Raw genomic sequence first — 16,513 nt, 5'->3', positions numbered from 1 at the left:
CTTGGTCATGATTACAAAACGGTGAATCCATTTGTCTCAAACTAAACAAAAAGACGCAGACAATCCTGTCAAAGACCACTTAGCATATTTTCGAAGGTGGAAATGTTTGTTTGCATGCTTGGGTTTGTTTGTGTTTATTTTAACTGAGGAAGCGTTTGTTTACCGAATGTTTTAAATGGGTACTGTATTCTACACTAAAGGAAAAAGACGCAAACGATGTCGTCTTTGTTGGAGGTGTCAGGGGTGTTACTCTGTTGCTTTGTGATATTGCAAGTGAAATGAAAAGCTACACTGGTGATCAAGTCCGCAGAGGAAAGCAACGAAAGGCATCTTGCTCGCATTGCCAGGCGACATCCCCTCTCTGTCAGTCATTACAGCCGAGAACATGGCCGCACAGAGGACTAATCCTAAAGTGGAAGCCGTTTTGGCTGGAGACACAGAGAAGTTGCGAATGCAGTTATCACTGGAAAGCCAGTTGCTTTTTGGCTAATTAATTAGAAAGTGGGGAGGGGTGGTTGGGGGGTCTTTTGAAGTATTCTGGCACCACTCGCTATTAACTAATCAGAGAGCTGGAGAGGGGAGATTGTTAAGAGCTGAAGGTGGGGTGGGGGGGGGGGGTATATATGCAAATGCCCTATATGCCAGGAATTAGCTTGTTAGTTCAAAGGGGTCAACATTACTTGAGTGGTGTTTACCGGGATTACAAGTAACCTCTAAATGTTATTATGACACAGATCTGTCTCTAAAATCTGATTGGACGAATTGTTATAACAGTCATAAAATTATGCACACCTGTGACTGCATATCAGATAAACTCTACATTAATGCTAAAATATAGAATTTGCAACTTTTAACAGCCAACAGTTACAGACTTATGAAGTACGTTACTTGGAAGTGCTAGGTGGTAGCTAGGTTGTTCTGCTGCTAGATGGTAGCTAGAGTGTTCTGGATGGTTGCTTGGGCATTGCTAGGTGGCTACTAGTGTGCTCTGGGTGGTTTCTTGATAGTTGCTTACTGGCTCAAGTCAAAAGAGCCCATCAGAAATACTTACTGATTATCGGTGTCTTTTATCATTTTGCAATAAACAACACAAATGCAGGTGAAAGGCTGAAAATTTGACAAGGTTCAGCTCTCTTCAAAAAAACGATATTAAAACACTCTCCTACCTTTGTTGGCACAGGCGATCCACTGCAGTGGAGTGACATCATAGTTGTGCTGACCAACTGAGAATGTGAAAACTCTTACCTGTGGATGTAAAACAGTCCTTTTAGAGCACACAATCAATGTAACTAAAGTGTATTACAATCTACAGTGGCTCCAAAAATAATTTGGACGCTTAAGTCACACTTTAACATGTATGGATGTTATTGAATTTTGAATGTCATTGACATTTTGTCATTGCCACAAAATATCAAAACAAGAGGCATTTATTTTGAAGAAGGCACAAGCATACTTTTCAAGGAAAACATTTCGCAAAAATAAATCTGTAAGGGTTTAAATGATAAAAAAGTATTCAGTCACAGTTTCTTTGTCATCGCATTGGGTTGCTCCACCAATAGTGAAATCTCATTAGTACAAATCCCACCCAGACAGCTGTATATTTAACATCAAATATGTTCTGATTGGCTGTGGGTTTTGTCACTTTGCAATGTTTTATCGTTTTCAGTGGGGACAGAAAAACTACTTATCGCTGGAAAGTTTGGACACGGCGTAACCATGGGAAACACAGGAATGGACAGAAAGATGTGTTGTTGTTTAATTTGCCTGGACTTACTGTTTTGTTTGGCCAGTTGTACTTCTCAAAGATGTCTTGAGCACGATCTTCACCGCCGTCCGTGAACATCATTATCATCTTATTACAGTTCGCCCTCGGAGCGCTGGTCTCCTGTGAGCGACAGAGATAGAGACAAAAAGAGAGAGAGAGTAAGCGTTCAGAAACATATTCTACAGAAGTACACAAATGCATACACAAATGTTTAGTCTCATTTGTGATGCAGCTCGGCAACTGTATAGAGCTAAAATCTATTTCACGTTATGCTTAGCAAGAAACAGGTTCTTCTTTGTCTTGACTTGTTTGGGTCACGTTCTGCTCTGTATCTTCACATTTCATCATGTTTCCTTGTCATTCTCACTAAATAATGTAAAGCTGCCCACTCATAGTTAAATATAAAGGGTTAGGGTTAGGGTAAGGGTTAGGTTAGATATAGGTTAAATATATCTACAACCGAAATCGTTATTGGTTGACAAATTTGCCGTGCTCAGAATACAGTATTTCTGCACATGCAATACCTTCATATTTAAATCATGGGCTCTGTTTTTGTAAGCGCTAGGTGAAATGGCAGTGTGCTACATCTTATTAAATTTTTGTGAGAGGGCTAATTCTAAGCACAATTTTCGTGCCAGCACAAAGTGCAAGTGTGCGTGGGTGGGTGTGTTTGCGCTATCTGTGGGTGTATGTGCGCAAACTGTGGGTGTATTGTATGTAAATGAAGTGCCGCAAAACGCAATTTGCTATTTTCCTGAGAAATAGGTAATTACAAGGCGTTTTATTACCATGTCTGTTTTCAGCGAGAAGTCCAAATTTATTTCCTGTATTTGCAATTTGGAGATTCCACCAGCAGGTGGTAATAAAGTTAATGTCTAAACTCTGAAAATAAAGTGTAACATCAAATTATGATCACTGTTGTAGCTGTTTTATGAAACAACCATTTATGAGATTTGTGATAAACTATCTAAAGGTCATGGTTTATTTTTCAGTTATTATTATTATTATTATGTTATATTCACAATTGTATTTATGATCTAATTTGTATTGGTATTTTTCCACCAGTTGTAGTAGAGTGAGTAAAAGTCACTGTAAAAGGAGCTGGTGAAGAGTGCAAAATGTTTGGATTTGGAATTAATTGTTTTAACCAATTCGTTATTTTGATTATATTTTTTTTTCCGTTTGAAATGTAAATGTAGAAATATTTTTGGTTTAATTTTTTTCGTGTTTCAATAAATTAATAAAATTTTTCAAATCAAATCGACCGGTAGAAGTGAAGTGCGTGCCGATAAAATCACTATAAATACTAGCCATGATTTGTATGTCAGTAATGAAAATGATTAATAATACTTACATTCTCTAAATTTAATGGAGCCTACATCCATATCCTGAACCACGTTTTCCATGCGTATAAAAGGAGCGTGTCACATTCAACAAGGACGCAGTTCAGTTAATGCACAAAATAATGTAAGTTCATATTTCTATTCTTCTAATTCATTGCATACAATCCATTTACACTGCCAACTTCTTATAAATGATGTCTTCTTATATCTTTGTATATATCGCTGGTGCTTGACAGGGAATAGACTATATAATAGGATGCAGACGCTGCAATAACCGGAGAAGAACCCAGCCCATCAGCGCCTTGCACGGGATTTTGCCAAACCCACTTGCGCCTTGACTTAGCGTATGTTTGCACGAACATACCAAAACTTCATGGCCATGCTCATTGACTTTGCCCTTATGACTAATGGCATAGCGCTGTGCTTAGCGCTTAGCGCTAACGCTTTTAAAATAGTGCCCCATACCTATGAATTTGTACTCCTTTGCTGAATTATTATTATCAACATATTAACTATAAAAACCATAAGAGATACTTAACCATGAGTATGTGTGTGAGTTTGTGTGTATGTGTGCAGGCATGTCTGTTCCTCTAATCATATGTCTGCTTTTGCACGCATCTGCCACAGATTGTCCTATCTCTGATGAGTTACCCAAAAGTCCCTTCTCTCTCTCGCATCCAATCACAGCTGTCATTGACATTCGGGCTACGCCATATCACTGTGACAAGATTCTAATAAAGATAAATAATACTGCTGCAATTACAAATTTACAGCACTCTCCTCTCGGCCTATCAGAAATCGGCTATCAGAAATTAAAATGCCTTGTTGGTTGTGGTCGTAGTGGTGATTAAATTGACAGTAGAATTTGGCGAAAAGAGAAAGTCAGAACGAGAGATACTGATAATATTCTCTTTGGTCGGAAGAGAATACAAATTTGTCTGCATGTATGCGGGCCATCTCATCGGGGTCTCTGTCATCAATCACAACATCAGGGTCTGTTAGAGCAGCATTCGCCTAAAACACACCCTTATAGAAGTGACAAACAAATCATGTGTTTTTTTTCTCATGTCGTTATGCACACCTTCAGCACGCACGCTATTCCATAGTCAAATTTATCATGCCGTCTGACAAACCATTATCCACAAACTGACTGATTGACTTGAAAAACAGAAAACATAGAAGCCCAGGACATCACTTGTCTCCTCTAGGAAAGACAAATCACAAATGAGATCTCTTTAACATCTCATCTGTTTCTCTTAAACAAAAGTGAGATTAAATGACTCAAGACTTTGTCTTCTGAAGAAAATAAAAGACTTCAGTAATCTCACATTTATCTCGTCAAGAGTTTCAAAAGAGATCTCAATAGTGTGCTCAGATTTTCCAAGATACCAACATCTCCAAGTCTTTCAATATGAACTTTGCTCAACAAATTCTTCCAAGACCCCATTATATAAGCTATGCTATCCACATTCATTTGATAACTCTATACTGTTACTGTATGTCAACAATTGTCTCATTTTAATTTCTTCTAAGGAACTGTAGTAAAACATGAGTTAATAATGAGACAAAGACATAACATTTCATTTCAAATGAATCTCTTTTTTTGTATTTAAATTATAGGTCGGCCGATAGTGGATTTTGCTGATACCGATAACTAAGGTGGTGGAAATGGCCGATAACCCTTTAATTAGCTAATATATAAAATTTATTTCTAGAATGTTAAAAATGTTCTTAGTCTTTCCTTACTATAAAGGGCACAGACACAGAGGCTACAAGAGTCCAAAATTAATTCAATCCCAGATGCAGTTTATTGTTCAACCAAAATCCCAATAGTAACCAGACAAAATTAAGATTTGGTGCATAACAAAGGAATTGTAACTATTTATTTATTTTTACTAGATGACGTTTAATGAGGAATTAGGTTTAATCTTATTCACAAGATATAAAGTAAGTGACATGATGTATGTGCTGCAGAGCACATTTTAATAGTCAAATGTTTCTGTGCATGCCCTTGCTTCAATTCAGAACAATTATTATCGAATCAAAATAACAAATTATGCACTGAAGTGAGGATAAAAATATGGATGAATATTGTCAATGATGAACGATTAAATACAGCAAATCCCCATGTGACTTAAAAACAAAAACAAAACAAAAACGGCAACTATCGGCATAGATTTTTGCAGATCACCGAAAGATCCTAAAGGCAACTATTGGCACTGATTAATCAGTAAAACCGATATATCGGTCTACCTCTAATTTAAATAGAAATAGTATTTAAATAGAATGTAATTAAATGCAAAAGTTCTATTATTTGTAATACGATTTAATCAAACATAAAAAGTAAACAAACTAAAATATAATGAGAAGCAAAAGTTGTATTATTTAACAAATCCTAGAACTGATTGTTGGAGGTGGTGTATGTTTATATAGCTATACTATATACAAAAATAGAAGTATAGCGCATGTCTTCATTTAGATAGCTAGGTAAACACACGTGTGACTGTGTGTGTGTGTGTGTGTCTTACATTCAACAGCTGGTCAAAGGCAAACTGAAAGCCTGTCTTGTAGTCTGTTGTCCCTTTGGCCAGCATGTTCTTCACTGCCTCTTTGAAGATCTTCTTATTCTTTATGTTTGCTTGAACCAGTGTCGTAAAACATGGTACCACAGCGTATGCTTTCTCATTAAACTGAGAGAGAGATAGAAAGAGAGAAACAGAGCAAGGGACAGGTTACAAAGTCCATTAAAAGGTTAGATTGAGATGCTTTTAAAAATTTTATATCCATTAGATCTCATTGCATCAGCTATTAACACACTAATGGAGTCACTTACACCTGATTGAACTCTGAATTTTCCCACCCTTCGGAAGTGGGAGGTCTGAAGTGGGAAATTTTAACTTGGGTATTTAAAGAATGTTTATAGCATAAGGGTTATAGCATGTTGCTATGTGATTGCTAATGTATTCTAGGTGGTTTGAAGCATGTTACTATGTGGTTGCTAAGGCATTTTGAATGTTTGTAGCATGTTGCTAATATAGGAACAAAGAAAGAGCGGCAGGTAAAAATTGATTAATAAAATGGTATATCAAACAGAAATATGTGTTCATTAACTTTAACTGTTGGGGCCGCTGCCATATTGGTTCGTTTTACATGACTTCACAACTGTCAAGTTTGAGCTTTCATAGAATTCTGAGTTAACAACTTGTAATTACGAGTTTTACAATGAAGTGAATGCTCTTTACAAGTCAGAATCTAGTAAAACAATAATTCCGACATGACGTGAATGCACCAAAAGTCCCTCGTTCATGTTAGTTTGAGGCATTATTTCTGCTGTTTTATCATCTAAGAGATGAAAATTGTAAAAAAGTAACACCTCACCTCAAAAAAGCACACGATTTGAGGTATCATTCATGTCCATACCACAATCAGTGCAGACTTAGAGTTACGGGTTTTTTCATAACACTAACCCCGAGTATGAGCAACACTAATAGTGATGCTTGCCTTAGCAAACACCTGTAAATACTAGTATAAATTCTAAATGACCAGTAGTGATTTTGTATGTGCAAAATACTTTACTAATACCTATTATATCAGTAGAGCTTTACTTAATGAATATGCAAAATTCAGCATAAAGTGTCTGTGTGTGCAGTGCTGGGTAGGTTACTTCTGAATTGTAATTAGGTACTGATTACAAATTACAGGACAAAAAAATTGCAATTAGTAAAGTAATATTGCAGATTACTTTTGTGGGGTAATCTAATCCGATTACTTTTGGATTACTTATAACCCAACTCTTTTATTTGAGTTTATCAGGCATTTCTTATGGGAGTTTTTAGAAATATTGACAGGTTTCTGGGACGCGTTACACAAACGTGGAATTTTGCCATGCAATTTTGTCATTTTACAATTGCCATCCATGTGTAGTAAGAGATCAGACCAGACAATCAATGTCACAAAAAAGTTATTTCTAAGCAACAGTGCATTCATTTCCATTTTTGAAGCAGAGTACAAAAGCAATTCACAAAACTAAAACTACTTTTACGGCGCTAATGCGATTGGATTACTTTGTGAATAAGAAATTATGTGTATTTGGGCATTTTGATGGACAAAACCCTTCCAAAAACATAGAATGACTAGTATCAGGTCTCTGTGCAATTTCACAACCCTCCTCCTCTCCCTCTCTTCCGAAAGCACTCGAAGAGTTACTGAACGTATATCATAGGTAGGCTGATTAAGAGTGAAATTTTAAAAGATTTAAAAAAGAGAAAAATTACGGTGATCAATAAATTATGAAAAATTGACTGCCATTGTAATCATGTAATCCTTAAAAAAAGTAACCGTAGTCTGATTAGGAGTATTTTAAAATGTAATTTAATCCAATTACAAGTACTTGATATTTGTAATCTGATTACATAATCCAGATTACATGTAATCCATTACTACACAGCACTGTGTGTGTGTGTGAATGCACAGCTGTTAATATCAGTAGTAAATCCAGCAGCCTTGTTCTATACTGCAGGTGCAGATAAAAAACAATGAATAAATAGCTATTTGGCCTTTGGAGAAAATTATTTCTGGCCTAGGTGATGTCAGCTAAAGAGGAAAGTCGTTTCAGGGGCGGAACAATTATTACATTTTGATGAAATGTTATGAAGGCAAGCATTTTTTCTCTTTGGAATAATGTGCACTTTTGGATCGTCCAAAATAACACCAGCATTTAGATTATTATTACCTGGATGTTCAGGGAAGTAAATAAGGTCAATTATGATTTCATACTGACTATAAGCATTTGAAGGTAAACACACATCCTAATGTGGTCTAAGACTGCTTTTCTTCACTGGGCTGTAGAATAAGGCGTGTTGCAGCTTAGATTATGATGCTCATTTTGTGCTCTCAGAGCTGGGATTAGGAAACACACTCTAAGAGCCGCAGATCAGCCCGGATTACTGGCGTGGGCCTCCAAAACATTAATATTTCTTTATGTGTATGTGCAGCTGTGTATATGTGTGGGTTGCATCTCGGTGCTGCTATTGTGTGCTCACAATAAATGATAAACTCTCTGCACGTTAAATTCAAGCTCTGTTTTGTTTGCTTTCCGCATTTTCATTTTTGTACCGATTAAAATGTATGGACTGAATGTAATTGGATTGCTTAATGGCTTTACCTAAAAATTGAGGTTTGGGAAAAATAGCAGGTCTGACACTCCAAATGCTTACTAATCAAGTAATATTAGACAGCCTCTTACTAACTACACTCACATCAACTCCTGTCAAAAACTAAACCCACCACATATGCTCTCTGTCTTGTCTTATTTTTGACTGGACGGAGGGCAAGTTCAGACATCAAGACCTTTAAACCAAATATTGCTGAAATATTTTCGGTGTTTGCTTTTTAAAATCCTTTCTCAGTGACAAACACTTAAAAGTCAACATGAGGGGCCATGGGTAGCTCAGCGAGTAAAGATGCTGAACACCACCCCTGGAGTCGCGAGTTCGAAATCCAGGGCCTGCTGAGTGACTCCAGCCAGGTCTCCTAAGCAACCAAATTGGCCCGGTTGCTGGGAAGGGTAGAGTCACATGGGGTAACCTCCTCGTGGTCACTATAATGTGGTTCTCGCTCTCGGCGGGGTGTGTGGTGAGTTGTGCATGGATGCTGCGGAGAACAACGTGAAGCCTCCACACGTGCTATGTCTCCGTGGTAACACGCCCAACAAGCCACGTGATAAGATGAGCGGATTGACGGTCTCAGACACGGAGGCAACTGAGATTTGTCCTCCGCCACCCGGATTGAGGCGAGTCACTACGCCACCACGAGGACTTAGAGCGCATTGGGAATTGGGCATTCCAAATTGGGGAGAAAAGGGGAGAAAACAAAAGTCAACATGAAATCAAAATTGACCCCATTTATTTTCTGAATCTATGTGACTTTCCTTATTTGCATGATTAATCAGTGTACAGTATGCGATTATAAAGAAACAACATACGTTTTTGTCATAATCTTTCATCCCAGTGTGGTAACCTTCTCCAACTTTTCTTGTCTGATGTAGCGCATTAATTAAAAGGTTTAATGCATTAATTTTTCTTATTCGAGGTTAACACATTTACCGTTAATACAGCATAAACCAGCATAAACACTGGTTAGAAGGGCGGAAGCTTTGTGATGTGTCCACCCGGACTCATTACACTAACGCACACACCACAAACGCACACAACAGCCTTGTCAGTGATCAAATGATGGAGCTCTTGACGCTATTTGTTGTACAAAACAAGCCCAAATGGGACTTGTGACAGAAATCAAGTATTTTTCAGCCGTAGGTGCATTTTAATTACCACAGAAGCACACAAAGTCTTAACTACCACCAAAACGCAGATTGAGACATTTTTGTCTGGAAGCGCTTTTCATTTGTAGTTCAAAGTGCTCCTGACACGATTCATGAATGCAGCTTCACGATTGCTGTAACAAAGCGGATAGCCACAGTCTACCAGCAGAATAACATTGTGGAGGATGAGAGTTTCAGAGATTTAATGCATATTGCAATGAATATGCAACCTATGTGGGGACTAGTTCTTTCAATTAGTCAAACTCCCACTTAGACTTCGGGAATCGTTTAATGTTACTTGAATTGGTGCTAGTTTAGTGCATTTCTATCTTTATACTGTGAAATGCTTTGTTTGAAAAATTTTAATAAAGCATTATATTGTTACAAATTTGCTTTTTATCTTTCCTAAGAAAGAAATAAATGCATTTCAACAGGAAAAGGGGTATACAGTATTTAGAGTCAAATTTCACCACATTCAAATCTGCGATTAATTGCGAATAAAAGTTTTAATCAACTGACAACACTAGTCTGATGACATAACCAAGGCCACTTGTGCAGGGAAAAACAAGAGAGCTACAAGCTTCTCGTTGCACTTATCCCTCTCCTCAGCTGACTAGCCCGATTGGGGGCTGGGCGTGCGTAGTCATGGCCCGGCCCCGCCCTCCTCCTTGTCACACCCAGTTAATAAAATCAGGTCCCACCTAGGGATTAAGAACCTAGAACCGGTTCTTATTTAGAACCGAAAGTGAAAGATTTTCGTAACTTTCGGGTTCCGTTAATGGTTCTTGAACATTCACGATGTGGATCAGATGCCATGCTAAAATACGCTGATAGTGCTTCCTGCGCTACCATTCAGTGGCACAAAACATATAGCATGACCAGAATAGTCCAAATGAAAGACTCTTATGAGCCGCTTCTTTTGAATCTAAGGTGCAAAACACAGAGCGTGACCAATGTAGTTCGATTTCTGAACAAGTGACTCTTATTATCGGTTCTTTTGAATCTACAGCCCGAAACATACAGTGTGACCAGTGTAGTCTGATTTTCAAACAAAAGACTCTTATGGTTCATTTCACTCTAGAGCTCAAAACATAGAGCGCGACCAATGTAGTCCGATTCCTGACCGACAGACTGAGCGGTTCTTTTGAATCTACAACGCAAAACATAGAGCATGACCAGTGTATTTCGATTCCCAGAACAAATGACTCTTATGACCGGTTCTTTTGAATCTACAGTGCAAAACATAGAGCACGACCAGCATAGTCCGATTCCCGAACTAATTACCCTTATGAGCTGTTTCAATTTTATATACAGCATGAAACATGAAGTGTGGTCCAAATCCTGAATGAATGGCTCTTATGAGCCAATTCTTTTGAATCTACACCGTGAAACATATAGTAGTACATCTCTAATGAATCACTCTTATTAGCCGGTTCATTTAAGTGGCTGAATATTCTGAAATATGACATTACTGAAGTTAAACGCACATTTTTTGCACACATTTCTGGTATGTTTGGACAGTGTGTGTGTGTGTGCGTGTGTGTGTGTGTGTGTGTGTGTGCACCTACCCGGGCCACATTTACGTAGTCATCATCAGAAAGCGTGTCTAGCATTTCATAGACAGAGGTTTTCATGAGATTCAGGGTCAGTCCGCTTACACTGCCGCTCCTATAAATACAAATACATATATCCCGGTGAATCTCAAGAAGAAACATCCAGGACATATTTCACCTCAAATACAAACACAGTAATATTATTAAAACCAGCATAAATGAAAGGCAGTACAACAAATGCTACCATGATGTATAAATACTCTACTATTTGAATAATATATCATTGCTGTTTTCACATTACAGTAACATTGCTCTCAAAGTGGCCATACATACTGTAGAAACATGCACCCAAAACTGCTGTTGCCAAGCAGAACCTGTTGCTAAGTACCAGCCACATCCATCAAAAGTAAATTCTAAACGGCACGTTAAAAGCCAACATCTTTACAGACAGTACGGAGACAGCCAATCTTCAGAAACAGAGTACATTTAAATTCTAAGATGCAAATTGGACTTATTAATAGCTTACAGCAGCTATTGAAAAAGCAATCACAGAGCGCATGAGTTCATGTGTAATTTGGCTTCCAGAGTTAGAAGCTTTAATAAAGCTGAGCACATTGGAACAGCATTTCTGGAGAGAAAAGGCTCGCGACAGCAGTATTGTCTCATGTTTCCAGTAGTTACAATGAGATTAGTCTGAAGATTGTCACAAATGTTCACTGTGAAGGTGCTTTTGATTGGCATGAGATTGCTTTGGCAATCGACAGCTGCAATTGCTTTTTTTTCTAATAGATATCAGTATCTATTTAAGGTTATGGCACATTGCCAGCTAACAACAATTAACCTCCATTAAGCAGTTTTTGTTGAGTGGTTTACTTAAGAATATTAATGGTTTTCTTGACGATTATGCGCATAATGGCTGTCACCTATTTGTTAAACTACGACGCAGTGTTAAAAATGACTCTAAATGACGTGCATAGATCATTTCAACACTCAAGTTCACAAAGGCTTGATAAATAAAACATTGCATGAGGTGGTAATGATAATTTATGATAGAAAAACAATAAAACTAGATTTTTGCATGTAACAAAAACTCACCACCATAATACTAGAGTGTTTGGTTTACGATGGCAATTTAGTACCATGTTAAATATTTTTTTGTAGTGCTGTCAGTCAATTAGAATATTTAATTGTGACTAATCGCCTGATTTTTCATAGTTAATCGCAATTAATCGCAGATTTTGAAAGTGCTGAAATTTGACTCTATATATACTTATTGTTTCTTCAAAATGCATTTAGTTCCATTATAAAAAAAAAAAAAAAAAAACTATTTGTAATAATAATGTTTTATTTATTTATTAATTTATTTTTTCTTTCCCCTTTTCTCCCCAATTTGGCATGCCCAATTCCCAATGTACTCTAAGTCCTCATGGTGGCATAGTGCCTCAATCCGGGTGGTGGAGGACGAATCTCAGTTGCCTCTGCGTTTGAGACCGTCAATCCGCGCATCTTATCACGTGGTTTATTGAGTGTGTTACCGTGGAGACCTAGCACGTGTGGCGGCTTCATGCTATTCTCTGCGGCATCCACGCACAACTCACCACGTGCCCCACTGAGAGCAAACCACATTGTAGTGACCACGAGGATGTTACCCCATGTGACTCTACCCTCCCTAGCAACCGGACCAGTTTGGTTGCTTAGGAGACCTGGCTGGAGTCACTCAGCACGCCCCGGACTCCAGGGGTGGTAGTCAACGTCTTTACTCACTGAGCATATTTTGTGTTGGTCAAAGGTCACTGTATTTATTAATATATTAAAAAATAAATAAATAAAAATAATTATCGTGAGCCAGCAAGCTTAAAGGGTAAATAGTTCACCTCAATATTCCGCAAGATTTGAGGTATCATTCATGTTTGTTGCGCAAATGGTGCAGGATGAGCCATGGACCAAATTTTAATACTTCCCAGATAGCACACGTAAATCTCCAAGATGTCTCTTTGTGTTTCATCAAGAAAGCATCACATTCTAATAAATCTGATAAACAGCTTAAAACAGCTTCAAAAAAGATAATTAACATACATTCATAATCCTAAACATCTCAAAGACATATGATGGATTTGTATATAAAAAATACGTCTTCCAGATGTCCACATCGAATAGATGTGTGGTTGATGTACGTGTGCTTTCAGGGCTAGGATATTGTTCAAATCAATAGTAATAGTGATGCTTGCCTTATCAATAGTGGATTTAATCCCACCTAAAATTATGGAACATCATCTATAAATAAACTATAAAAAGTGCTAATCATCAGTTTTAATGAGAATCAAGAGGTTATGTATAATGCAAAATTGTACATACAGTAATAAACTTTAGAGGTCAGATAAAATCGGCTTTGACTGAGTTGCAGGACATTTTAAATTCTACACCTGAAGCCAATTCCACTGGAATGTCATTTTTAATTTTATATAACCACAAAGTCATTTTTCAGGAATGCAATAGCATTGTGAGGAAAAATATTTAGGTATGAGCCTTACAAGATACAACATTAAGACAATATAGTATCTACAATGCCATATTTGCCAGCAGGTGGCAGTAAAGAAACATACTCGTTTATGTGCGTGATAACGGACAGTTTTTAACAACAGTGATGACAGAGTGTGTTAAAGTGGTGCACACGAGACAAACAGAGAGATATCAAGAGAGTGTATATACAGTTTTGTTTAGTGTGCTGTATGTTAAAAAGGTTACTTACACATCCACAATGATGACCATGTCCTTTGGAGACGAAGCACCCTGAATATACCTATGAAAAAGAGCAAACAAAAAAACACACAAGTCAATGCTGATATTATTAACTTGACATGTTAAAATATAAGTCTTTATTAAGTGTAGTACAAAACAGTCAATAACATTTAGCTGTTACTGCCCTTTATAGTTAAAATAGAAGCAAAAACAGAATTTTCATTAACGGAAAAAGTCATTCATGGATCCTTACCAGATAAGTAACTAGATTTAATTTACACAGAACCAAAGGCTAAAACCTAAACTTACCTAAAACTTTTGTGTGATTACCACAAAAATTAATTGTGACTTGCCCCTCCTTTTCATCAAAAAAAGCAAAAATCTGGGTTCCAGTGAGGCACTTACTATGGAAGTTAATGGGGCCAATCCGTAAACGTTTAAATACTCACTATTTCAAAAGTATAGCTTCAAAACATAAACAATATGCATGTTAACATGATTTTAGTGTGATAAAATCACTTACTATATGTTTCTGTGAAACGTTATAGCCAATTTTACAACTTCATTGCCATGACGATCCAATGTCAACAAACCCTAAAACCCTAAAATGACTGTAAAATTTACATATAAACAACTTTACAGCTCAAATAATACATGAGTTTTAACAGAAGAATTAATGTAAGTGCTTTTATAAAATTGTAAGCTTCACATTTCTGTCTTTAAACCCTCTAAAAATTGGCCCCATTCACTTCCATTGTAAGTGCCTCACTGTAACCTTGATTTAAAAAAAATTATCCCCTTTTCTCCCCAATTTTGGAATGCCCAATTCCCACTATTTACAGGGTCCTCATGGTGGCGTGGTTACTCACCTCAGTCCCGGTGGCGGAGGACAAGTCTCGGATGCCTCTGTTTCTGAGATATCATATCACACATCTTATCAAATCCGCGCATCTTATCACGTGACTTGTTGTGCATGACACCGTGGAGACTCAGCATGTGGAGGTTCATGCTACTCTCCGCGATCCACGCACAACTTACCACGCGCCCCGTTGAGAGCGAGAACAACTAATCACGACCACGTGGAGGTTACCCCATGTGACTCTAATCTCCCTAGCAACCGGGCCAATTTGGTTGCTTAGGAGACCTGGCTGGAGTCACTCAGCACACCCTGGATTCGAACTCGCGACTCCAGAGGTGGTAGTCAGCATCAATACTCGCTGAGCTACCCAGGCCCCGATTTTAGAATTTCTTTAAGAAAAGGAAGGATGAGCTGATTTTTCTTTTCTTTTCTTTTTTTTTTTTCTCTTTTTTTTTTTTTGTGGTAATCAACATTTTGCCACAAATGCTGGCTATTCAGCTAACCTGGTATTGAAACCGGAATTGTTTGCTTACAAACACTCTTATTTCCTTTAGGAAAAGCAAATCTAGTTTTCAAGTCTACTATTCAGATCTGAACAAACTCTTTTGACTCGTCAAGGAGTTTTTGCTAAGCTAACCCTTCATATGAAGTACGAGCAGCACAATGTCAGGTGAAACGCCAGGCTGGACCAGGATTTATTTTTCAGCTGAGTCATCAGCCCACTGACAAACACATTATTCAGTCTGTCTGTCTCTCGACATCTTTGTGCTAGAGCTAGCAGATCGTGCTGTGGCTTTTGTCTCAAACGGCGCAGAGGCCATTTTTAGCACAGTGCTCAATCTGAGTGGAGAAAGACAATGAACAATGTGTGGCACTTTTGTGCCACCAACAACAAATAAATAAATAAAAGCCCCAACGCAGCATCTGTCCAAGGCTGATAGAGCCTGACATATAGGAAACAGTAGTGCAGACATTTTCACTTTTCCCCACGCAATTAAAAAAGCATTACACCTGACAATCAGCCCAAGAGATTGATGGACATCGTAAAGCCATCGGAAGTGTTGTTGCTGGAAAAATTGCATTGGTTTTTGCATGGTGTGGTGATTGGCTGTAATACAGACAGGTAGTTAATGCTTTGTGCTATCATGAACAGACCGATCGTCAAGGGTCTCTTCTAGTGCGCTAATCAGACTGAAGAGACAACGTGAAAAGTGGCATGTCAGGTGCCGTAGTTCGTGGAGAAATGGTTTTGAAGCATGGCTAAGCTCTGGGAAAAATGGAAAAGCCCTGGCAAGGGACAATATGCACACACACACACCACTATCTCAGTGCTTCTTTGTCGTATGTGGCTGCAAACATGTACGGCCAACTTTGACCCACAATTTGGAGGGAAATCCAGCCTTAACACCACTTGAGACTGCAAGACGTTGAAGGTTGACTATAATGTTGGCTGGGAGTGCAATCCCAGCTCAAGACTGTGTAATGCTAACACTAAGCATGCTAATACAAGGGGGGGGGGGGGGGATGCTTTAGGGGTGAATGCAGATGAAATTAAATCACTTTGGGATAATTAAAAGTGCTACATTGAAGGTCAGACCTAATAAAACAGCATGAACATTTAGTGGTGCAAAACTAGTTTTTCGCAGTTATGAAGCACACTGGCATAAATATGATCAGTTTAATCACCAAACTCTTGCATTTGAGTGATCATTATGGTGTGTATGAGAGTGAAGGGTCAAGCCAAGAAATATACAGTGGCAAGAAAAAGTATGTGAACCCTTTGGAATTAGATGGTTTTCTGCATTAATTGGTCATAAAATGTGATCTGAAGTCACAAGTATAGACTAACACAATTTGCTTACGCTAACAACACAAAAACAATTATAATCTTTTATGTCTTTATTGAACACATCCCAATTCACAGTGCTGTGGAAA

The 16,513-nt window shown here is 37.9% G+C and overlaps 1 protein-coding gene across 2 annotated transcripts in view; it reads right to left on the bottom strand.

Annotated features, from left to right (window-relative positions):
• The window catches only part of LOC127446285 (voltage-dependent calcium channel subunit alpha-2/delta-2-like), a 347,446-nt gene that overhangs the window by 47,789 nt on the left and 283,144 nt on the right, over positions 1 to 16,513 (bottom strand). For both annotated transcript variants that reach the window (XM_051707064.1, XM_051707065.1), the window contains exons 9-13: positions 13,730 to 13,780; positions 10,996 to 11,095; positions 5,637 to 5,798; positions 1,775 to 1,885; positions 1,167 to 1,245 (exon numbers count right to left, since the gene is read on the bottom strand). In XM_051707064.1, coding sequence (XP_051563024.1) covers positions 1,167 to 1,245; positions 1,775 to 1,885; positions 5,637 to 5,798; positions 10,996 to 11,095; positions 13,730 to 13,780 — 503 coding nt within the window. The remainder of the gene's footprint in view (positions 1 to 1,166; positions 1,246 to 1,774; positions 1,886 to 5,636; positions 5,799 to 10,995; positions 11,096 to 13,729; positions 13,781 to 16,513) is intronic.

Source organism: Myxocyprinus asiaticus, chromosome 9 (assembly GCF_019703515.2).
Source record: "Myxocyprinus asiaticus isolate MX2 ecotype Aquarium Trade chromosome 9, UBuf_Myxa_2, whole genome shotgun sequence".
In the NCBI taxonomy this organism is placed as follows: Eukaryota; Metazoa; Chordata; class Actinopteri; order Cypriniformes; family Catostomidae; genus Myxocyprinus; species Myxocyprinus asiaticus.
This window is presented reverse-complemented; position numbering and strand designations above follow the sequence as displayed.